The 26,653-nt window shown below is 37.5% G+C and overlaps 1 protein-coding gene across 2 annotated transcripts in view; it reads right to left on the bottom strand.

The window, feature by feature from the left end:
• Nucleotides 1-26,426, bottom strand: part of il1rapl1a (interleukin 1 receptor accessory protein-like 1a) — an 80,752-nt gene extending 54,326 nt beyond the window's left edge. The window contains exons 1-2 of one of the 2 annotated variants that reach the window (XM_042731082.1): nucleotides 25,865-26,426; nucleotides 12,761-12,858 (exon numbers count right to left, since the gene is read on the bottom strand). In XM_042731082.1, the coding sequence (XP_042587016.1) occupies nucleotides 12,761-12,845 (85 nt within the window). In that variant the 5' untranslated portion in view covers nucleotides 12,846-12,858; nucleotides 25,865-26,426. The remainder of the gene's footprint in view (nucleotides 1-12,760; nucleotides 12,859-25,864) is intronic. The other variant, XM_042731083.1, reaches the window with a different exon arrangement.
• Between the last annotated feature and the right edge of the window lie 227 nt (nucleotides 26,427-26,653).

The raw sequence follows: 26,653 nt of genomic DNA, 5'->3' as shown, positions 1-26,653 counted from the left end.
AGTCCTGATATTATGATGTGATGTGATATTACCGTGGAATGCCCGACCACTGGAGTCAATTACAGTAATATTAAATTAACCATTGTATCTCATTTAATTCAAATGTTCTGCTTTAACAAAGAACCATTTAAGGATATAGAGTATATCTTGCACTTACTTAAACTGGAACATCTTAATAAGACTTTGCGAAAGCCTCTGATCAAACGCAGTAAAGCAGAAGTATGCCACACACGCTGTCATCCTGCCACAGGTGGGCTAGCGACAGACTCAAGGCGCTTTCCGGAAGCTCTTATGCACAATGAAAAGAAAACTAAATTGCGTCTAACGCCAATCTGAAGTTTTGCAGTTAAAACATAAAGCAAGCACTTCTGAACACGAGAGACCAAAACTGGCTTTTCAGCCGTAATTATGATCAATTCACTGCATTCAGAAATAAATACAAGGGTCTGGACGGAAAAACCAAGCGGACTGCAAGTCCTGTTTTCCATTAAACGAGAGAACGAGAGTTTCAAAGATGAAACAGTTATTTGTAATTGAGAGATACGGTATGTAATCATGCTCGGAGGAATCGAAAATTCATTTTGACAATCTCGATTGGCTGTTTCGACGCACCCGCGCATTAACGGCCATTCTTTTAAGAGGAAACTCAAACGCTGGTTTCTAATTTTCCATTCCCTGCTTGAATTCGAGCTGGTAATTTCTCTCTCTGATATTGAGGGCAAATGCTAGTCGGTATTTAGTGCAACAGTAAATGGCTGTTTGCTTTAGACACTGAGAGCAACTGCACCTCAGTAAAACTGTCATGTTGACTTTGAGTTACCACTGCTCTCTCAGACACTTTGTGTCTTAGTGTGTGTGTGTTTGCGTGTGTGTGTTTGCGCTGGCTTGACGCCATGCAAATCCAATCACCCAGACCCATAAAGTGTGCATTTCCATTTCCTACTGCTCTCTGTAGAGATAGAAAGAGAGAGAGCGAGAGGAAGTGGTGGAATGGGGCTCCTTTGCTTCTCCGTGCTTTATGGTTATAGCTGTTTTGAGTAGGTATATTCATATAAACTCATTATGCACCCCATATTTCTAAGCTGATGTGTTTTGGGCCAAACAAGTGATTTTAATCTCCCACAATGCACTGCTGCTCTTATTTACTGTTCCCATGGAGTCTCTCGGATCAGCGATCTCAGAAATCGCTTTGTCCTCCTCTAATTTGTCTTAGTCAGAACGCATCGAACAAATTGAGGACATTTCCATGACGACATGCTGTGCCAAACAAGCGTCTTCCTCCCCGCCCCTTGTTTTGACCTTTCCTCGACCGCACGCTGACCTTTCCGAGTTTCCGCCAACCTTGAGCATGTCTCTGTCGGACAATAGTGCGACTGTTTGTCTATGATCTTTTCCCATACCTCTCATCCGCTCACCTCCGCCTCTGGCTCGCCATGGTGACGGAGGTCGAGCAGGTTCGCCAGGCGAGCAGGTGGCCTGTTAACCAATTGGAGAGAGCGATTTTCTCACAACGCTGAGGGGAATAATGGAAAAATTCCTTTAGTCGACTAAGATGGAGAAAAGAGGGATTGAAGTCTTTTCTGTCATTGGAGGCCTTTTATTGGCTCGCATAAAGAGAGAGGGTCCACGGGTCACGGTAACATGACAGCGAGAGAAAAGAGAAAGACCTGAGAGAGAGAACTGAAACAAACATGGGAATAAAGAGAGAAAATCCTGAGGCCAGAGCACGGGCTAATCCATCATTAGCATTTAAAAAACAGACATAGATTGAGAGAGAGCGAGGGAACTATAGTGTGCTTAATGAGACAGGATGAACTGACACTTTGAGCGGGTGTGCGTGTGTGCGTGTGTGTTTTTTTGTGCATGTCGGAGTTGTGTTGGTTTGTTTTAATTGGAGTTTCTGTCATTTATAAAGTCAAACTTTCACGTTCACTGTATAAACACACAGATTTCCATCATTGGATATTCAAATACAAACATCTCTAGCTCACACATGCTGTATCACCCCTTATCTCTCAAAGTTTCCCTCATTAAAATGTTTCATATGTAAAGAAAAAGTGCTTTTGACATCGGGTCGCCTCATGGGGGCTGTCATAATGAGATCACATGACCAGCTGAATTCTACAATCTTCATCTAGGTAATCTCCATAATACTGTACATTTTTCATTGCTGAATAAATGAATGAAGACTGATTTTGAATGCATTTACACAGTCGCATTAATACCTGACAACATTTGCATTTTGCGTTATGCTGCATCCGCACCACTAGATGTCAGTATAAAAAGTACAACATAAAACATGCATCAAAATCATGAAAATTATCTTTGGTTGCATTCAAGTCATGTTGGAAAGATTGTATTAACAAGTTGAATGTATATATATTGCCACCACAATGTTGTAATTGCAAGTGGGAAATTTTCTTTGAACCTTGAGATTCTGAGTTTACAAAAACATGGTGAATGCAATGGATGCAGCTGTAGTTGACAGTAAATTTGTGGAAATGTTTGAAATCATTATTTTTATTATTGAAAGAAAATGTATGAACAATATCAATTAATATTTTAAAATTAGCTAAATTGCATGTACAAAATACAATAATAACAATGGAATGTAATGCATAATAATTATGTTTACTTCACCATCACACAAAAAAAAAGTATAAAAAGTACATCAGCATCTTGCTCAAGCCAAACTGATTTGAAAGCACCTAATGTTGTAATTATGATATCCCAACACATAAATAAATAATAATAAAAAAAAAAAACTTCCCAGGAGGACTTGAACAAATCATTTAATTTTCTTTAATTTCAAGGATAACAAATAATAAGACATTGGTGAGAAGGGATCTAGTGTAGACAGATGCTATTTTTATTTGACTTAAATCAAAAAGTGGCTGTAGGATACATTTACAGCCTGTACAATTGCTGTTAGTCACTGAAATATGGCTTTTCAAAAATTCTAGTGTACAATTTTGTAATGTTGAGTTAGGGTTGGATTATGAAAAATTTGACTTCACCTAAGAACGTCCAATCTATTAAACTAACTGCACTTCTCACAGCCTTGGTTTCATTCACGTCAAATTAAACATGGTGTCTAACTTGACTAGTCCATTTGCAAGCTATTTTTGTTTTATGAGGTCTTGCACTTCCTTGAAATCACCAAATGTTCTTTTTACAAGCCTAATATGAATATCATCAGCAAAAATCTTTTAAAATGCACCAATGAATCATCCTCAAATCAACTTAAATAATTTCTTTAGAAAAGAACCGGACCTCTTCATCTCTAAGGATGACATGTTTCCTCTTATTTCTCAAATCTCTTTTCATGAATCTGCATTCAAATTTCAGCATCTTCATAATCCATAATGCAAAAGACAATTAGAGCTTGATATTTCATAACCAATCAGAACGTGTCCTTGTTCAATTACAGCTGTGAAGTCCTTTAAAACACATCAAGAGGAAAGCATGCTGTGCTGATGAGATGTGTGTTTGTGTCGCTCAAAGTCACGAACACGCACACATTCACGCACACATACTGATGTCTGGGCCATGCCTTGGGCCTCTGCTGAGATGATCAGATGGAAAGGGAAAGAGTTATTATTTCATTTTCAGCATAGAGAGTGATGTTGATGTGTCTGACATTTAATAGTGTCTTTGAAGCTTTGATTCTGCCGCAATACAGTCAGAAGCATCACAGAACTGAACAGAGCAGAATATACGAACTGTCCAATAACACTCTCTTGCTGGTTTCAACACACTTCCCCATTTCATTAAAGGAATATTACAGGTTACTTTTCATCCTGGAGAACAACGTGTCAATTGTCACATATAAGACTTTGGAAAATATGAAGCTTGTGTTTTTTCTAAAGCTGTAATAATAATTCTGTGTGTTACCTGAGTTGTGAAATTGTCTGAATCGGCCCAATGAAGTGGGACTACTTTTCCGGGTGGATGAGCTTCTGGTCATGCATAAGTGATGAAACTTCTGTGAGTGCAGTTCCTAACAGTTGCTTGGAATGGAAAACTAGTGTATTGCATACTACATAATATGTACTGTATAAAGCATACTAATCTTTTTAAGTACGTGAAACAGAATGCACAGTGCCACATGACATCATTACGTAAAAAAAATTCTAAATCTGGCCAGTGCATTCAAAAAAATTAGCCAACATTACATCTAGTTATACATTGAAGGTCAAGTCGAGAAGACTGCATTGTGTGATACCAAGCAAAAGTAAACATGTTTATTTTAAAGTCAGTAATTTTATCCCTGAAAACTCATATTTGATAATCAAAATGGCATATTTATAATGCATTTATTTCACTTGGTTAACTGAAGTAGAAAATAGTAAACAATGACAAGTGGCAATATTAGCTTCATTCAGCTATATATGTTACAACCAGAAACTGATTCCAAAGAAAATGAAGAGCAAACCATACAGTGTCATCTGCAAGTCGATGTATAAGAATTAGGGCTGTCAGTCAATTAATTTTTTTTTTTATTAATTAATTACCTGATGTTTCATATAATGAATCTAATTAATTTTGACTGTGAAAATACCCACAAAAGATTATTTAAAGCTAGTTTTGTGTTAAATGAAAAAGTAACAAGTAGACATTACAAATTGTAGCTTTAGAATGAAATATTTTAATTGATTCAATATAAAATGTATTACACACAAACATTTAGGCTACAACAATGAACTATGGAACATAAAAAAAGATTATTTGAGAAACATCTCAGTTTTTTTCATACAATGAAAGCCATTGGTAACCGAAACAGATCTTTTAACCAACAGTCTTTAAAATAACTTCATGTTCCACAAAAGAAAGGTTCGAAACGACATGAGAGTGAATAAATTACATAATTATTATTATTATAATTTTTTTGCTATCCGTTTAAAATGTTTATTTTTCTTATTATTGTTTTTTTTTTTTTTAATGGAATGATACTCTAATTAAGAAACTAAATCTGCCAGGAGGTGGCGGTAAATGTCTTGATTCGATTCGTTCAAACGGCAGATTCATTCAAGAATGAAGTAAACGGCTCTTTTTATGAATGGGCTTTTGAATCATTATTCGTTCAAAATGCGGATTCATTCAGAAACTAAACACCGCTGTGTTGCTCGGAGACGCAAAACAATTCTGCTAAAGTAATATCCCAGCTAGCAAAAAATATCCGCACGGCTTCTTTTTGCCGCCGGCCCTAAGCTGTCGGCTATAGGTGCGTCTCGCTGGCGGGGATGAAACGTTTGCCGCCGAATACGTCACTCCCATTTCTTGCGAGATGCCGCCGGCGAAAAGCCGGCGGGCCGACTGCTTCATTTTCTTTTGGCGGTTGCCTCCGTCTAATGGACCGCGGCCGGCTGGCGGCAAGCCGCTTTGAAATACAAGGATTTCTACAAAAATCGACCAGCAGCCAAGGCTATGTTTAGCATGTTGGGAGTTAGAATGGAAGTGGAACTGACAGCATTTTAACTACTTTTCACATATGAAGCGATTATAAAATCATAATAGCCTATATGTGAATTAAATCCCATATTATTATTATTATTATTATTATTATTATTATTATTATTATTATTATTTTTAAAGCCATTAGGGTTTATTCTTGACTCTTGATTCCATGATAAGGTAAGGTTTAGGAAATGACATTTAAATTACTTTGAAACTCTGAAGCGATAGAGTAGCCTAATAGGCTATATGTAAAATTATTTTATGCACTATAGGTGAAAATTGTTTACATTTCTTTGATTTATGCACAATTGAGACATGCATAAACCAAAAATAATTCCTTTTGTAAAACTTACTTGGCAATAAATATCTTTCTGATTCTGATTAGGTTTTAAAATAGATATTTAATTCATGGTATGAACAATTTAGCTGAATAAATTGATGAAGTTAGACTTTTCACTAATGCCTGGCTACATCAGTGAACAGTGAAAGACATCTGCAACATGGCCAAAATCTTGGGTAGGTCTATAGCCTACTTTATAATTTTTTATTAATTTGCAACCATGGTAATAGCCTATCATAAACAGGAAAATCTCTGTTTTGTCCTGATCAGAAGGATAAACTAAAATCTAAAATCTCCTCTGGTTTCACAGCTGCACTGGCAGATTTATGAAATATTTAGAAATGTTTCGTCTTTCTGCCATTCCAGGAAATGTCATTTTATGTCTTTCATTTTTTTCCAACCTCGATTTTTTTTTTTTTTTTTGACTTTTTACATTTATAAGGGATTAATTTGCAATTGCGACCTGTACAAATGTTTAAGACAGTGTCTTAAAAAAAATCTAAACACATTATAAATGTTAGAAATGTATAGGTTTTCACCATTGCTGTGTTCAGGATTTTTTTTTGGGCGGAGCTAAAACGGTGGCTCGATGACGCACTGGAGCCACTGAGCTCCTGGCCCCTCCCCAAACAACATAACTAGAGCACACATTCGCATCAGTTCGCCGCTCAAACGCGAGTTCTCTGTGGACTACCATCGTTTAAGTAAGTACATGTTTCCTTAACGCAATATTATGTTTACATTGTTTTTAGTTTATCTTTGTAAAATCTGTAGTCATCTTTGTTCTTGCCTTACTAGTCAAGCTAAAGTAAGGCTAAAGTAAGTTAGCCTTGTTTACAAAGTTGCCGCCATGTTACAATTAACTTTCTGTAATAGCTACTTTGTTTCTTCCAGGCGTTGAGTTTTTTTTTTTTCTTCTAAGATACGTATGTTTATACGAGTGTGAGTACGTATGTGTTTTAAGTTCGTTTTGGTCAGTCGAATTAACTAAGTAAACAGTTACTTGTATGGACAATTATGCCGCCGCCCATGTGGTAATGTGGATCCAGCAGTAGGTAGCAAAATCTACGACAAGACTGATCAGTATAACTTGTGTTGTTTTCTAACTAAACCGAATGATGATACCAGTAACTTTAGGTTGTTTTCATTTGTTTGTTCCGACACGCACGCTGGCTAGTCTAGTTCAGAGTGTTAGCTAACACATGCTGTTTCACCTTTTTTACACTGTTCAAGCATGTTGAAATGTGTCTAGCTTCAGTACGTAGCAAAAGCTTTACATCTAGTGTTTTCTTACAAAACTAACGTTGTATATAGGTTGTTTAAATGATTTTGTTTGTCTGAACAAGTAGCTGCTAGTCCAGTAGCTAGAGTGGCTAGCAATTGTTAGCTAACACATGCTGTTTTGCCTTTGTTACAGTAACTTAAGTAAGATAAGGAATCCTTTAATCATAATCTGTTTTTCATTAGGACACTTGACTGGTTACTCGCCGCAGCAGTTTCTGGATGAAAGGTGTCGAGGTGTGTTGTACATTCCATTAGCATTGCACAGTTCAATTATAGTTTCATTACTGAATATGCAATACTCTGCACTGAAGTTAAAGCTGTTATGTTTGCTCTTTCAGCTCGTCAAGTACTAAGCTTTACACCCCCAGCAGCAAATTTACCCTGGCAGCATATGGGTGAAAACGCTGGAGGTATGTAATATGTTGCGCTAAACTAAGTGTTCCATTTTAAGTCCAATTCATTAAATGTATGCAATAACTTCAAACATATTTTTACGTCAATGATTATCAATAGGAGAAAGTCATCGCTCTGTAATTGGCCCTTGGACTACCCTGGCATCTCGTGTACAGCATGAAGTTTTCAGCTATGAAGGTATATTTTAGGCCTATGTCTTAGTGTCCAGTGTTTTAAAAGTATTGAAAATAGTGCCTTTAGGTGTTTTTTTTTTTTGTTGTTGTTTTGTTTTTTAATGTAGATTTCCAGAGACTCCAGAATGAAAAACAAGCCGTGATGGAGGAGAACCAAGCCCTTAGGGAGGAGAACCAAGCTCTGAGGGAAAGCACTGCACGAGCAGGTAAGAACATGCACAAAAAAGGCAAACTTAGGAAAGAGTACGTGATGTATGTACAAAATTACCATATGCCTTTCATTTTGTAGCTTCGGATGACAGCGGCTCACTTCAAGAGCAGGTGAAGCAAGTTGGGACAATGTTGAAGACGTTTGCTCGCACTGGGCAATCAGGTACAACTTGCAAACAACACCTGTGGTTGTTGGTTTAATTCCCACTGGGGCCACCTATACATGTAGTAGACCTAGATATAAATGTCATAGTTTAGTAGTTGAGGGACCAGGACTGACTATTATTTTATTTAACCCCTGTAGGTGCAGATCAGACCTTAATGCTGCGACGTCTTGGAGAGTTTGGCGATGTTGTGCGTAGCATGGACAACAAAATGGACACTATGCTGCAACATTTCAGTGCCAAAGGAAGATTTGGCGTTGCTTGACAACAGTTTGAGGCAGGATAAAGAGCTCCAGGAACGATTTGTAAGTGTGCTGATTTCGTTTATAACTCCATAGGGTAATGTAAAAAGTAGAATTAAGATTGTACACTGCATATTCTACAGTCTGAATCCACAGCCTGTCACATTTTATATTTATGTATGATAAGCTTCAGAGAAATGTAATTTGTATCACTTTTTTTGGATTTTCAGCTTCGGTTTTTGGCAATCAAATGTGGGAGGGACCTAAAGACAACCGTCTGGCGGATGCTTCAAAGTATCTTCTCTAATCACCTTTCCATCAATACAACCTGGACTGGAGTTGGGGATAAAGCATGTTTTAGAGACATGTTCCTGAAGACCGACGAAGTAAGTTGGATGTAAAAAAAAAAAAAAAAAAGTTTAGTAGATGTGTATGGCATTATGCCATTCAAATGGAATGACAGATCTGTATTTTCTACAGGAGCCATCCGGAAGAACTCGGCAACACAGGATGCCACTGATGAAGCCGTCCAGGTTAACGTTACACGTTACCTGAAAGAGCATCTTACCGTGAAGGCGGAAAAAGGCGCCGCACAGCTGAGAGGGACCCACAGCAGACCCCTTAAACCTAGGCTGACTACTGACACCCCAGCATCACTGACAACTGGAACCCTTTCTTTATCCTACAGTCAGTAACATCAAGACCCCTAAAGAAGCCAGAAGTGTCAGACTGCACTCCCCAATCCACACTCTTCACTGTGGATATTATCATAGTGCTTAACTCTTATTATATTGTTAAATATAGCTTGTAAATCCTTGTGCCACAGGTCAGCATTGCAGTTATATCTGTTCTACTACTATTTTTACCTCAGTATTTTTTATATATATGTGAAGATGTTTATCACAGATACAAGAGACATCTTGTACCCCAGGTCAGCAATGCCATTATAATGGTCTATTCTACTCCAGAGCTTTATTCTAAATTATTACCACTTATCTTATTGTTAGAAATGGCTTGTAAATGTGATGTTATACCTGAATTTTTTTTTGGTGTCCTGCACATTCTTTGGTACCAGATATACTCATTACTTATGTTTACTGGTAATTCTTTTCATCCCAGAGCTGACCTCTTTATATTATTAACAATTATTGTAAGTGTTATAATTTGCTTGTAAGCTAAGGCGGGTTTTTTTAACAATTTAATTGGAAACCTGCATGTTCTTTTGTGTGTGTGTGTGTGTATATATTTTTTTCTCTTTTTTTCTGTTATTTATATTTCAGGGATCTGACATCATGTTTCAATGACAGTTACTGTACTTTGAAATGTGGAATTAAAAAGTCAAATGGAAATTTTTCTGGTTTGATCAATCATTATTCTTGATAAACTGCATGATATATATATATATATATATAAGCGGCGACCGATCGCTCGAAAATAGCGTTTGCCTCCGACGGGCCGCGGAAGGGTCGCCTTCTAAATAAGGGCGGCGGGACGGCGGTTGGCCCGCGGGCCGGCCGCGGAACGAAGGCGGTAGGAAGGCGGCTGCCGCTTCTAAAAAGCGGCTGCCGCCGGCGGTGCACCGTCAAACGTGTTTGCGATTACGCCTTTCTGACGCTTCTACTGCCGCCGGAGCGCCGCCGGCGGTCCGCCGACTCATTGCTATCTGGGATCATACGTTCTCTGCAAAATTGAGCAAAAACACATGATTGTGTTTAAAATATAACACAATATCAACTTATTTACTGAACTGTTGTATAAATCACATTTAAACTCGTGATATTCGGGACAAAATCAGCACTTGTGTGTGATCCTGTTGAAAAAAACAGCATATGCTAGGTGATGCTGGTTTCAGCTGGTTTAAGCTGGTTTATGCTGGTCCTTAGCTGGTCATGTGCTGGTCTTAGGACAGCAAAAGGATCAGCTTAAACCAGTTCAAACCAGCATCCCAACTTCAAACATACCTAAACAGCATATGCTGTTTTTTTCTACAGGGATATATCATATGATATACAGTAAACATGAGACAAAAACGCATAAAGGGGCATTTTTGCCCCAATATCTTGAATTTTAGGGCATAACTGCATTTATGAAGTTGTTTCTCTGCATCATATTTTTGTCAACAGTCAACTATATGAAATGTAAGATGATGTACAGGTCTGGGGGCGGGGCCAGTGCGTTAACTGCGTTAAAATGTTTTATTCGCGTTATTTTATTCATAACTAATTAATTAAGTTAACGTGTTAAACTGACAGCTTGAAATGGTAATGCATTTTATGTATTGCTCTCTACAACATGTAAAGGAAATTGATATCATTAGCCTTTGGCTTGACTAAATAATCAAACAGCTTATAATGTGTTGCTAAAGTTACACAAATCATGTTCCCTTTTGCCATCCCAGACAGCAAATGATATGAAAAGCCCCACCCTGCAAGTTGACAAGATTGGTTACATGTTCGTGATGGTAGCAACAAGGGTGGTTTTAAACCATATTTTAAGACTGTCTTTGATACACTGCACTTTTAAGGAGAAAACGCTCTGCAATGGTTGCTATAGTCAGTGTACTATATTACTATAAACTAAATTCCCAATGTTTTTTTTTTTTTTTTACAGAGGAGTGCATCAAAAATATTATTTTTGGTAATCAACAGCAAGCAACAGACGTTGTCCTCAGACAGGAAAGCCAGCATGTACAGATTTGAGTACATCTTTGTACTAGACATTACATCTGGCATGCTTTCATCACACAGCGGTCGGTGGCAGTCCTGCACCACTTTAATTTTAGAGTGCCTTCAAAAAACCTTTAAAGTTCTGTGCCTTCAACACCCCCATGGTCAAAAGTCTCTGCAAGGCTGTGCTTTAAGTGATCTCAAACGTGTGGATTTCGAGTGTCTTTTCAAGGCTGCATTGAGGTGCGTTTTCATAAGATGACTGTGCTTTGAAACATGCTTTTTAAAGTCACCATGAAATCAAAATGGTCTCTATTTACTTTCTTAACATTGCACATTTTTAACATTTCTTAAGATTAAAAGTTTTACCCCAGCAGTAAAGAATATTACTTCTTTAGTGCGCAGTTTAAAATCATGGACACTAACATGAGATATCATTTGCCTTATAAAAGCTGTTTTATTCTACATATGGGGGACACTATAAGTTGAGAGCACATGACCAACCAGATATTCATTATCTTGATAACCCTTTTGTTATCAGATAACCTTTGTTTATGCAATGAATAACCAGTGCAACATAAACTAGTGCTAGATTCTTAAAATAGCAGATCTGAATGTAAGCTTGCAGTGGATTGCAAAAATGGATAAAGGTATAAGTGGACTAAATAATTTGGAAGTCCGCACCAGAGAAGAATATAATAAGTTATAACATTCTGATGGGTCAAAAAGAAAAAAAAAAGAATGTCATTCCAAAAAAATAATCTTTCATCATCATTTCATCTCTGAATTGACTTTCCGTGTTGCTTGATTTTGGAATGAATTGGATAACCAAAAAACAAAAAGGCAATTTAAGAACTGTTTTAGCAAACACCCATGCAGATCTGGCTCTATTCTGGTACATAACAACCACTTTTCACAATCCAATCAAGTGCTTACAGATAAAATCAACTCCCATTCTACACTTTTTTCTGCTTAAATATCCTATTTCAATCGGAAATATGGCTTCTTATGGAAGTATAATGGGTTGCGAATGCCATTTCATGCTGACTTTAAGGCAAGATACTGAAATTGTCCTCAAAAGTCTCCCGCCAGTTTCCATCAGACTGTACATAATAACTGTTTCTTCAGCCAACGCTGAAATAGGGTTTATATTTTTAGATCATTTTCAGTGAACACCTTGAGTTTCAGTAATTGAGTAACTCTTTTTTGTGTTGTCATTATGCTACAGGAGAAAACGGAGGTATCAGAAAATAAAAATTTTGGTCCTGAGGAACATCAAACTGCAGCTTAACTCATAACACCTCCCTGCACCTAATTATCTGGAGTACATGGTGGTCTTGGCTCACATTTTATGCTCTTTTTCCCAGTCAGCTATACACACACACACATTTTCTCGCTCCCTTAAACACCCCCCCTCCACACACACCCTCCCTCACACACATTAGAGTATCACCTCTGACAGATGGGCTGGCGCTGCTCTCTTCCCAACCTGTTCTCTGTTGCAAAATGTATGTGTGTATTTACACGTGTTCCCATTTGTGTGTGTGCAGTTTGCTGATTATGTACTTGCCTACTTGTGCGTAAAGGAAAGCACACATACACACTCACTGTCTCAGCACACAAGAATGACCTTCACAATCAATGCTGCATTAAATTAAGCTTTAATATGTACAGTCACATGGCCGGTGAGAGCGGTTTAGCATAGCAGCTTTCATTACGCCGTGAAATAATATTTGATGTTACACTTTAATGTGAAGAGCAAGCCCTCTGTGAGTAATGAGAGAGAGAGAGAGACAGAAATTGGACATACCTGAGCCTCTCTTTGACACCACCTTCAGAGTCAGAGACACAGAGAGACCGCAGAGCAGGAACAGCACTGGGTTGAGAGCTGTCATCTTCCTCTCCAGCCTGACAGAGACACAGAAAGAAACCTCACATGTCATACAGGCAACATACAAGCACAAGCTACCCACATCCAGACCTGCATTTGCTTTTCCGCCAAACACAAGATTTAAAGGTGAAGTGTGTAATTTTGTCGATGTTAAAACCCAGTTGGCCGACTTCGTGGAGTAAACGTGGGTAAGCGTGGGTAAACACGGTGACGCTGTCAAACACTGCTCTGTTTGTTTGAGCGGCCCGACATTTTAACTTCTGACTCAACCAATGGCGTGAATTTGGGGCAGGACTACTTTACTGGAACAATAGAAGAGCGTGTTTAAGAAATCTATTCGAAAACATCATTATTATTGCAGTCCCCTACTGGTTTACAGTATATTTTTTTAAATGACTGGGCAGTTTTTGAGTGATAATACTGCTGGAAAAACCCCATAAACTTACATTAAGCAATACTGAATAGATATTTGCTGGGGTATTTTAATCTGGGCTAGTAAGTAACCACCCAGAACACCAAAGCAACATGCTAAAAACACTACCATGCGATTAGCAAAATAAAATAATATATAATATAATAATAAAAATTAAAAATTACCATACCTAAACATGATTATCATAGCCCGAGCCGCATTCGAAGACATTGTAAAATACTCTATAAACAAACACCTGTGACCTCATTATATCAGTATTACTTCATTGCTGCATCTGTGTGTTGCTGCTAGACATTGCTGAAGAATTTGGTGGAAAAATGGTTATTTGTTACCAATAAATCAATAAATTTTTATTGCTTTGTGTTTATTTTATGAGACCTTGCCAGGTATAACAACACCCCTAAGCTGTTCTAAAAATCACTGTAAACCATGGCTTCTTGAGGCTTGTTGCTTTAAAACATCCCTCAGTATACCTTAGAAACCACATGGCAACATACTAAAAAAAAACACTCAAGAATAGCAACCACCCACTTACAATTTATTCAGAAATGTACAAATCTAGTTGGTCATACTGGCCACATAGCAACACTCAGAGTAAATGCTGCCTAGAATACCTTAGCTGCAACACAGCAACCTTTAATAATATGATTGAACTGATAAATATGATTTCAAAACAATAAAATGACCCAGAACACCTTAACAGCTGCCCACCACTCCATATATTGAATTTAGTAAACATGCAAAAGATGTTCATATTGACAAATGACGCTACTAATTATTTACTATTTTGCCTAGCTCTGACATTTTTTTGTCTTTAGTATAGAGGTAGTACAAACCTTCAAGGAGCAGAAACATACAAATCTACTGTAGTTGTTCATACTGACTTGTTACAATACTAACATTTCTAACTTTTTTACAGGACCTTGATATTCAACAATATTTGATACCATGGAGGGGAAAAATTACCACATTAAGGCCATATAATTTGAACAGTATCCAACTGAATTAAATTTTGATCATTTTCTTATCAATTAAAAACTGTTGCCTCAGATTCTTTACATCATGTGTGAGGAGCTCTGATGGGGATTATATAGTAATAATAATAATAATCATCATCATAATCTGCATTATTATAATACAACTGCACTGTAAAATAAAAAATGAATATTTTATGAATATATGTATGAATAATTAAATCATATCTGAATATACTAATCAGAGCAATACATAATTTTTCACAATAGAAATGGCAAATGGCCCCCAAATATGTATTTATAATAACTTTCTGCTCTCCTTATACTCACTTTATGTACAAAGTTCCAGCAATAATGTGTAAATTCTGCTCAATTTAATTTCTCTGGAATTCAGACATTTTGGCTTTCTTACTTTCTCCGTAAATATGTATATGTGTGATACAAAGCTAAGAGAGATACAATCTTTAAGCATTTCTTTCTTGGTCAAATCATATTAAAGTATGACTTCTTCATATTTTATCTGATTTATTTGATTGCCTTCCCACGAAGCCACTCAATCACCTGCATTATGTGCTCAAATTTGAAATCTACTTTAATCTCCGTTTGCTGTCTGTGCACAACGTCCAAACAATTCTCCCATTTGAGAGGTTATAGAAGCCTGTTTTCAGAGGGAATCCAAACCATTTCCATTGGAGAATAAGCACACACTGATTGCTTTGTCTCTTAAATGTTTGAGTAATGTAGGACACCCACGATTATTAAAAAGAACTGTGGATGTGTAACATTTTAAGAGAATTAATTAACAAACTCATTAACAAAGAGGTCAGAAAAAAAAGATATGCAGTAATGATTTAGTGTATCATCTCCCTTTAAAGTGTAAGAACAAATGATGAGAGTGATCAGAAAGGCCAACTAGATATTTGAATGCTATGCGCAAGCCTCTGAAGTCTATTGAACACAAATTTGACTGAAATATTCATTAATAAAGAGGCACAGAGTTTGGAAACTGGACTCGAAAGCAAATATATATGGATGGTTAACAAGGAACATGAACATTTTTCAAGATTTTAGGTAAATAATACATTAAAGACTAAGAAAATGGGTATATTTTAATTGCTGTAACTGTTTTTCACCATTTTTAACAAACTTAGCCTTTTGCAGTTAATATAAATAAATACAGTGTGAAAAATACATTTCTCAAAACACAAGTATTGCATATATACATGTCTACCACCCATAATCACCTCTGTTTACGGTTTTATTTGAAGTCTCCAGCTGATAAAGCACTTTAACATCATTTCAGGTTCATAATTCATTTCACAGTCCTGTCACATGACTCCCCCATGATGCACTGCTTCTGTCACTTTAACGCAGACCTCTAAATTACTCCCTGCAGCTATACGGTATTCTTGGAATTCCCTCCAAGACTTGTTATATCTAATCAAATAATACCTATATTCCCTGCTTCCTGTCTTTTTTTAAATAATTAATGTAAACTTAATAAGTGTGTGCAAACCCTTCCTCTTCATCCGTAATTATCTTACAATAACATTCTGCTGATGATGAATTGCATGCCAAATTCAGACACTGGAAGGCCTAAATCCCATCAGGAACAGTAGCATTTAAGAGGTTAATAGACTTTATTTTGTGTGTGTGTGGGAGTGTTTGTGTGTCCATGTGTGTGTGTTAAAAAGGCAAAGGGGCGAAAGAGAGAGAGTGCTCTTGTGATCTCTTTAAAGGGCTTATCATCCCTCTCCCACACATAATCTCAGGGTTCTGAGAGAGGAGAGAAAGAGACAGAGAGGGAAAAAAATGAGAAAAGGTATAATATAAAGATTTCACATTTTCACAACCACCAGTTAATGCGTATGAGATCACTTATTACAGCTTTAATTAAAGGGATAGTTCACCCAAAAATGAAAATTCTGTCAACATTTACTCATCCTCATGCTGTTCCAAACCCAAACGACTTTCTTTCCTCAAGGAAACATAAAAGGTACATTTTATAGGACTGTTCTGGAACAGACCCATTTAGGCAATTATTAACTGAAAATCTTGCTATCCGCCCTCTAATGTTTTCATCCAGGAAGCAGCAATGTCTAAATTGTGAATTGATGGTTTTTCAAGTCAGATCTCTTTAATGAATTGATTAATCCAATTCACAAAATGTGAATGATTTGTTCACAAATCTGACTGATACGGTCAGTTCAGCTCTCTCAGTGAATCACAACAAATAATATGTTCTTCACACAACCTTTTTTTTTTTATGGCACATCAAATGGGACATTTCTGATACTATATATTCCATTTGAAATCTTAAAATTTCCAGTCCACATTCATTATAATTGCATTAAAAACAGCAACCAGTGCAACAAAAAACAAAGAAAGCCGTACAAGCCTGGTATGTCATAAAAAGTAAGTAAATAACAAAAATAAATGATGGCCAACCAGATTTCACAGAAAAATGTTAGTATGTTGATTTCAGATAAAACTGTACAATGTGAATCATCTGAAAATTAAATTTTTTAGTAGGGATGTGAATCTTCACTGGTTTTACAATTCAATTTGATTACAATTATCATGTCAACAATTAGATTCAATTCAGTATCATGATGTGTTGCATCCTCAATTTTTTATATTACTCACATGGCTACATTTTCATATGAATTTTATATAAAATTTATTTTGTGCATTTTTATTAAATTGTATAAGCAGAATCCGATTCAGAATCGTTAAAGAGAGAGAAAAAAAGTAAGCATTAAAAGTAAGTGTAACAGGGTCGTAAGCAGATTGTATGAAAACATATGAACAAGATCATACAAATTCATATGAATTTGCAAACAGTTCAGCAAAATATAAAACAGTTATAGACTACCATGAGATTTTGTTGTTTATTAAGTAGTGCCTTCCCATGCAAAACTTGCTGCAATGATACTAGACTGTAGTGGTGTTGCTATGCGGTTACTAAGGTGTGCTGTGTGACGACATGTAGTGTCACTCGGAACACTAACCCTTAATCTAATTATATAGATTCAACAAGATTTTTCATCCCATTTTAGCACAAAAAATAAATGAGCAAATAAGAAAAAAAGGTAAATTTTATATATATATATATATATATATATATATATATATATATATATATAAATTTGCTTAATTTTATGTAATTTGTTGATTTGCACATATATTATCTCTCTATATATTTTGGTTGCTTAGAAAGGTAACTAACATGCCTTTCCTCAACAAGCCGCATGATTCAAGGTAGTACAAACAAACAATGTGGAATGAGTTATGTGCCATATTTCCCGCCTTAGGGTTAATGCTTTTTTAAAAAGTGATGCTAGAGATGCTTGACTTAGCAATTAACACTAATCATCCCCAATCATTCAGTCACCTGTTAAATCACACAGTCACCTAATCATCTGCCAGACTGAACACTTTTAAGATCAAATCAGTCCAAATGAGTGCTGCTTTTTTCCCCCACTCACAATAGGCAATTCAATCACCGTCCAGTTAGAGGCGTACACAGAAGGTCTTCCTCATTTCTCATTGCAGCTAATATCCACATACACATGTACGGTCGCTCACACACATGCACACGGACAGGCGTGTGGCGGCGGGCCCAGCTGTGAATGATTGATGTGGTGATTTTATGATTTAATCCAATTTAAACTCTCCACATCTCCAGGCCTGACAGTCAACACATTTACCATGCGGTAAATATAACAGTGCCCCTGGAGGAAGAGAGCTGCGTTATGAACAGAGATACACACATCGTTATAACCCCCACCACACACACACACACACTTACGAGACAGCAGAACGAATGACTCAAGGACAACCTGAGCCACATCTATAGTCAGACAGTACACATATGACCGTTCACTAGAGAGCCAAATAGACGTGTGTGTATGTGTGTGTTCATGTTATTGTAGGTGTGGGCTTGTATTTATAAAAGAATTGGGGTTGGAAAAAGGTAAAGACCACGCCGGTCTTTGTGGACTCCATTATTTATTGTGGCAGTTCCAGCTTTCTCGTGCCAGCCAAATATCAGAGTAGAAGTCGAACAAGCTCGGGGGCATAAAGTGTGTGTGTGCGTGACTGAGTGCAAAAGCAGGAAATGAGAAACAATAAATATAGACTCAAATATGGACTCCTGAAAGATTTTTTTATAACACTGACTTGTTAGTGCACATGTAACCTTGACGACAGGTGCTGTGCCCTCACATCACAGCCATGAAAAAGTCAGAGAACACTCATGTAATGGTCTTTCTGTGCCCTTAGCATGAATTGAAATTCAGAATATTGATCAGGTGTGTATGTGGTTTAAGAGGCTTGTGGACTGTTCACACTTCACTGATCGGCCCCAGCTAACAAGGGACCCCTGAGTACTCTTCCATGCTCTGCGCTGCTGATGGTGATTAATTATTGAGTATTACTGCTCTCCTACACCACCTCCAGACACAGCAGTGCTAATCCCTTCACCAGACACACTCAGTCTCAGTCAGGAGTCAAAAAAAAAAAAAAGACAAGATAATAGGTGGTCAAAGGGCTAGCAAAGATAATGGATAGCAATGAGAGAGAAGAAGAAAAGAACTATGTGCAGGAAACATAAGGTTTTCAATTTAAATTAAATCTGACATGACTTTACATGATGAAAGGTGTGTATATCTGCAGGGCTCCCACTCCTACTGACTACTGCAGTTGTTTTTGAAGCTTGAAAAACATTGCTGATTCGACGTATTCTCGTCTGTGAGATTTGAATGCCGCTACTCTCACACTGGCTACAGAAGAAGATAATGATATTTATAGAATGATTTTTATGCTCACTATAGAACCTTCAATGACTTTTGAGATTGAATTGACTTCCATGACTTTTACAAGCCTGGAAATCACCATTTTATAATCCTCTGGTTTTTCATGAGTGAGAAACCTGCCACTGGCACATCATGAATGGATAAATTAGTCAAATTAGCTTTTTATGCAAAACCTAACTATCCTCCAATGCATAAAAAATTACAGATATGTATGAATTTATACTAGTTAACTGCATGGATGATGATAGAACAAATATACAATGTGTACAAGCCAGCATAATGTTTTTCATTCCTGAATAATATTTTTACATTCTGACTACAGCGATCCACAGTCTTGATTTGAATTATATAACTTGTTAGAATGATATAAAAAAAGTTCCCATTTTAGTTGAGTAGGCTGAGCTAATAAGCTTTGAAATTAAACAACAATTATGCCAAATAAATGAATTCTGAATTCATTCAGAAACAGATGATGTTGTGACCTAAACATTTTATTTGCATATTCAATTATGTATAGGTCTACTTTTGATAAATTTGCAATAACTATGACACGACATTTCATAGATTTGTTTACATTTTAATTCCTTGGACTATTTCTAATCACTGATGCACATACGTAAAAAAGGGCTGAGGTAAGTGAGTCACAAAAACACGACATGAGTTTTTTGTAACTGACATTATCTGTCAAGCACAGTTGCTTAAGAAGTGAGCCATGGGGCCATAGCAATTTGTATGTTAATTATCAGTTTCAATCAATACATTCTAGTTTACTGTTTGTGTTAATATACAATTTAGAATACTATTGTTGGCTGAGCTGTTTCAAGTCTCCTGCTTCTCAGACTTGTCTGCTGAAAAGACCCCAGTAATCTCACAAGTATTCCCTCTTGAGTTTCAGAAGAGGCTCTCAACGGCTTCTCAAGCAGCACAATTTGCTTAGTTAATGCAATGAAACGTCAGAGATTCCAATATGAACTCAAACTTTCTCATGTAATTCTTGCCAAATTATCCGGGCCATGTCATTCCTATTAAAACCATAGCTCTGTATTATTATTGTATATGTGAACAATTGTCTTACTAGTCTGGTTCTTATTTTCCCTAACAAATTTTAAGAAACGTCTAAGATGAAATTTAAGAGAAAAACCCCACAAAGACAAGAAGTCCAATAATGTCTAGTAGTACACAGCATTATCAATGCCATTACTCATTATTAATACTGTAATACTCCAGTGTCCCAACCAACCTAGTTCCAAAAAAAAACGCTACATTTTTAAAACACCCAACCTCCAGGTAAATCCTAGCATTACGGCACAACTCCAATTCATACCCTCTGCCCGTGTTCTGAAATAGGTATCAAAGAACAGCAATAATTTCAGCTCCAGAAGGACATACTTGAATCTCATAGCCAAAAGGTCTGACACGTTCATAATTCTCTTTGGCTAATTTTAATGAACACTGTGGTTGAGCTTAATGCTTTTAGTTTGTCACGTGAAACAATTGCTTCATTCAAAAGTTAAAAAATCACTGCAATTACAGCCTATCACTATTTAAAGACTGCAATTGATTCATTAAAAAATTATTATGTACTGTGGGGTCTGAGACCACATCGGAAATCTTTTTGAAACAAAAAATAAATGATAAATATTTAAGAGGTCTAGGCCAATACTGAGCAAATTTGTCAAATTGACCATGTGAATTCCTTTGTGCAAAAGATAAAAATGTTCTTGCGTTTAAGCATAAGATGTTCTTTGGAATATTCTCGAATCATGCTGATCATAAGCTTTTTCTTGTGGAGTTCATGTCAGCTCAAGTGCTGCTGTCATTAAAGGAGAACAAACCAAATACTGAGACATTCTGCATGTCATTAATTTTCCAATTAAATGTTCCCCTTAAAATGCTTTTCTACTATAATTTGAAGTGAAAAGTACTGCACTGAATCTTCACTACTGGTCTGACTGAGAACCCCACTGTACAGTGTTTAAATCTGTCTTTTTCCCTGTGTTTCCCTCTGGGAAATTAGTATTCTAGCTCACTCCAAATCTTCATCCTGACCAATGCTTCCAGAATTACTGTGATTGTCATTATAGAACTACTTTTCTAACTGATGTCTAGGTTCCTGACGTAGTTTCGCTAATGTAAATGACTGCACCATCTCATTTACAAGGAGGGGACTGAAAATTGAGGCAGATTCCCAATTCCATCAAAGGTTGTCCGCCCAAGAATCCATTGCGTTTGTCATGAGCATATACTCCAAGGTTAAATGGTGAAAGAGAATCAAAATGAGGCTTCTCTCAAACCACGGCCACTATAAGCCAAATGAATAAAATCAAGAAACTTTGAGGCCATAAACAGATATCAGGTGTTGAATTTTGCCATCGGTCTGAAATCAATAATGAATAAATGACCGAACATTGGTGTTTCAGAAACATTCAGAGCTGTTTTATGAGTAAAATCAGTGTAGGAACTGCTGTAAAACTGAAAACTCTAGTTGTACTGCAAACGCCCTGTTACATATGAGACTAAATTGGGTCTACACAAACTCACACTCATACAGATTCACACACTGCAGGTTTCAGTACTATTCGGTGAGAATCAGTGAGGATTCTGACAGTTTGACAGTCTTAAGGGAGAGAGAAATTGACAGTAACAGAGAGGGAGAGAGCTAGAGGGAAAAAAAACAAAGAAAGATTACATGTCATACTTCATCAGCAACAGGAAAACCAGCAGTAAATGAGTTTGCGTGCATGCATCAATGTGACTCGACTTGCATATTCTACGCACACAAATTTACGAATAAATGAACTCATTGTATTTATTTATTTGTGTGCATGTGTTGTTTGTACGTCCTTCAAATTGAAATTCCCTATGTGTTATGAAAATATGGGATGCTAGATCTCTGTTGCTTGACGTTTCACCTCACCACAGGTGCGCTCCAAGCGTAAAATGCACCATCAAGGTCAGGAAACCACGGTGGACTTTCCCAAAAGAGCAACAACTTCTCACCAACCCAAATCAATAAATTCTCTTCTCTTATTACTAATCGATCACTATTCTTTTGAGACCAAATCAATCAGCTTGGACCGCAGGTCACAACCATCACCAGGATGAGATCTTACAAGAGCCCTCAACCCAATGGATTCCAATAGTAGTCATTACTGACAACACAATAGAGGATGAGCTTATTGTTTAAATCATCTAGCAATACACCTGAGCATCCCCTACTCGCTTCCTGACTCGCTGTACTTGACTTTAATGGCCTGAGAGCTCAAACTGTTTTATAATGAGGGCTTTCCCACAGCATACTCTCCTCATTATGCACACAAACACACAGATACATACAGATAGCGACAAGCTTCTTATTGATATTGTGCCTACTAAAGTGGTCCCTAAGAAAGCGGGAGGTGGGTCTCATGAGTGTGTTTTATTTGCCGGGAAAACAATACAACTATATTTCATACATGTAAACACTCAGGAAACCTATGAACTTCCACAGTTAACCCCATTCAAGTTTTTGAGCCATTTAACAGCAACGGCTGACTCTGCAAAATGCACCAATTCAACTCAAATTCAAAAGCGCAACAGACTCAGAACTCTGTAATATGGAGTCCAATTTGAGTGTGGATTCTGCAATGCAGGCTTTAAATTACACATGCATGCTTTTATCAGAATGCCACAGACGTGACTTTTAACTTCCCACAGATCAGGGGCATCAGTCATAGTGGTTTTGTCATTGTAGTGATACGTGAGTTGACCTGCTGATATATCAAGGCAGAGAAGGTTCTGACAGATGTGTTGTAGTTCATTGAAAAAGGGAGCTGTTCTTTCAGCACCACTCACAGTCAAACATCCACATCACATCAAAGTGCATTTTAACATGTATTGGTTCTTGTGCCGATTCTACTTCACAGATTTTATCAACAAGTGGCTAACCAATGCCCCTGGCCATTCAGTAAAGCCCATGACAGAACATGCCTTTTTTTTTAATAGGCCATCCAAACGCTGCCGGTAATGGCATGCGCTATAGCCAGATCTCTTTGGAAACTTAAATAGGGAAGTGTGTGTGGGTCCATCTTTTAACTCACCCTAGGCAATAGGGGCCCCACCATGGGACTGGATGCATTCTTTATAACCGCACACACAACGACACAATAAACCCAGGCTGTGCCCCATACCACATTCAAACCTGAGTGACAGTTCCTTTAAGAGGAGTCAATGGCGCTGTCAAAGACAATTTTCGCCAACGTTTAATCTGTGTATTCTAGGCATACATTTGAGGGAATAAGCTAAAGTTATCATTAGCATTAGGAGATTGGCTTGTTTATACTAATAATGCATCAAATGAAAGAAGTCTATGCGCTTGGATGAGAATTTTTGCAGGTGGCAAGAGGTAAAAGAGGGCAATGTGAATTTATGAATCTGCATCCATGACGAGCATGATCCTCATGCCTTGGGTGTGTTCTCGCATGAGCTTTGGATTGTAACAGCAACACTAGGCCAGCCAAAATGCTTTTCACGCTACGCTTAACTGGGTTAAGGCCAATTTTAACCCTGGGTTAAGCAACTTTCACACTTATTTTGAAATAGGGTTAGTTAAGGCTTTTAACCTTGGGTTAGGAAGCCGTGCTTTAGGATTTGCAGTGCTAACATTTAATAAACTGGCATACAGTGAGAAACGATGTTGTGCTGAAATATTAAAATGAGTTGTTTTTAACAACAGAGAACCAAATATAAACGCACAGTGCTTACCTCATTAAGTATTCATGAGCTTTGTATGTTGCATAAACTTTCATGTTATGTTTAGGCTCCACGGTGAGGGGAAAATATAGAACAGCGACACAAATGCATTAACCGATGATAATAAGAAAGTATTAAAGTATTGTTTTGTTGTATGCTTAACCAGAGCGGATCTACATGGTAACATTTATACTACACGCGCTGTAGTTGTCCAATAAATGTTACTAACCTCATAAATATACAAATAAGTACATCGACTCATCGTTTAAAAACGTACAGTGAAATAACTCAGTTTAACGTTTAGCCGATATTAGGAATGACCCTGGGTTAACAATTTAAAGCATGGGAAGCCCAATAATGCGGTATTAGAACGCTCCAGCATAAGTCAACCAATCATAAACTGAGCAATTGCCTGCCTCATTAAATATTAATGCCATATAAACTTGCACGCACTTAACTTTAGCCTCTGAGAGGAAAATTTTGAAAATGTTTAAAAGGTTGTGCAGTGACTAAAAAGTGAGGAGGTGACCGGATTTTTATTTTATTTTTTTTGTACATTGGTCCGAAAAGTCCATACACTACAGGACGCGTGCAGTATTTGCCCAATCAATTACTGACCTCATAAATATGCAAATAAGAACGATAACCCGCTGTTCAAAAAATGTGAAGAGTGAAATTTCGTAACCTGACTATGGGCAGTGAATGAGCAGTGGGAAACAGTGAACAAGATAACCCAGCACGGATTCAGTTAACCCAGGAATAAAAATGACCATGGGTTTACAATTTCAAGTGTGAAAAGCCCACGAGAGGACTGTGTACCAGCCGGTGTCGGCACAGATTCTCCTGCGCACTCTCTCTCGCTCACTCTCTTGCAGACTGTGATCAGACGCCACTGCAGTGTGTGTGTGTGTGTTCTGTCCGTACCATCGCAGGAGGGTGCAATACTCCCGCAAACACCGCCTTTAAACAAACCATCTCCAACGCTGCCGCACATCACGTCGCGTTTTCTAAATTTATTTCGAGTCAAACAAAACCAAAACGAGATTATATAAAACAGTGGTTTGCCAATAGACCGCAAAACTGGAATAAAATGATAAATCCTTCGTTTTATCAGTAATAGAAGCACCACGATTAAGACCTTGTCTTGTTTTTGAGCGTATGCAAAGTCCGCAGCTCTCACTGAGATCTTAACTGGTTCCCACCTGAAACGCTGTTTTAGGTGTGGGTAAATCCGAAGAACAAATGTCCGTGTTATATTCTACCATAAATTGAAGGGGAAAAAAAACTATAAGATATTTGCGTACTTAAGATGTTTCTATATTGTGCCATTATTTTTATGTTAGTGAAGCATATGTTCGCCCTCATATAGGATGTTTTACTTATTAGTTTGTTTAAAATTCTCATAAATATCAATGAAGATTCTTATTGGAGTCGCATTACTGTAATACAGTAGCCTAATAAGAAACATCCTGCACAGACACCTTGATTTTGAAAAACAAGTAGCATAAAAGTAGGACAGCAAAAAGACCACACTTTACTTTTATAAAATTACAGCTATATATATATATATATATATATATATATATATATATATATATATATATATATATATATATATATATATATATGTGTGTGTGTGTGTGTGTGTGTGTGTGTGTGTGTGTGTGTGTTTTTCGAATTAATAATAAGAAGGGGGGGGGTGAATAGTCGTGAAATAGTCTTGAAAATAATGTCACAATACAGTCGGATCCTGCTGATACAAAATAAGGTTCATTGTCTTCTTTCACAAAACATAATTGCCTATTTTATTACATTTAGGTGAAATATGATCCGGACATATTGTTGACAGGTCTCACTCTGTAATTCTTCCTTGATGAAAATGAGTTGTCATTATTTAAGCATCAAACTCCACATTTACACGATTTCGATATTTTGTAAAGGTTAGAGAACATAGGGATCTTCACGAGCCGAAGCAAATCAACTCGCCGCCCCCGCATCACCATGAAACCTCTCCAAAAACACACACTTCAAACTTCGCATGGGTAACTAAAACAGAGCGCGAGCTTACCGTCAGCCCACGTCCAAAAATTGATCCGCGGTCAGTCAATAAGACACTTGGAAACGGAATGAACGCGCATCACGATGAATGAGGAATCTGACCAAATCATCCATCCGAACAGAAAAAATCACCAGCTGATAGTTTATTCCAATACAGACGCTGCCGTAAGGAGAATTCAGCGGGTTTCCGAGGGTCTCTATGACTTTAGGACATCATAATGCATTAAGAACTCAAAGGTGCTGAAGAAGGACCCATGGCTTGACCGTGCGCCCTCGTCCAGCGGACAGTCGGTCGCTCCTGCGCATACCGTGGCGCGCCGTACGCTCGTCGGTCAAAGGGAAGATTTGAGATGTCTCAGGTATCCGGCAGCTCGAGCTCCTGTGGGGGTTTCCTCTTCAAGACGGGCTGTGTGCGCTCGCTGCTGTGGGAGAACTCTCCATGGTCCTAAAGTCCGCCCCAAATCCAAGCCTGCGTGCGCGCGCGCAACGACTGTGGTGGGCTGCATGTATTTAGGAACATCTTCAGTTAAAGGAATAGCTCACCCCCCAAAAATAAACATACTGTCATCCTTAACGTCGCTTTCACGTCGCTCCAAAACTTTGCTCCAAAACTTTGCTTTCTTTCTTCTGCAAAAGGCAGAATGGTTATTGCTTTTTTTCCTCACAATGAAAGCATGGGACTATATGTGACCAGTGGATTTCAGGCGCCAAAAAGCAACTGAAGTGAAATTACAGTTGTGTGCAAAGGAGATTTATGCTGTAATCTTTTAAATGTCATTAAAGGAATATTTCACAAAAA

Source organism: Cyprinus carpio, chromosome B9 (assembly GCF_018340385.1).
Source record: "Cyprinus carpio isolate SPL01 chromosome B9, ASM1834038v1, whole genome shotgun sequence".
Classification (NCBI taxonomy): Eukaryota; Metazoa; Chordata; class Actinopteri; order Cypriniformes; family Cyprinidae; genus Cyprinus; species Cyprinus carpio.
The sequence above is the reverse complement of the archived record's forward strand: the minus strand, read 5'-3'. Positions and strand labels throughout refer to the sequence as shown.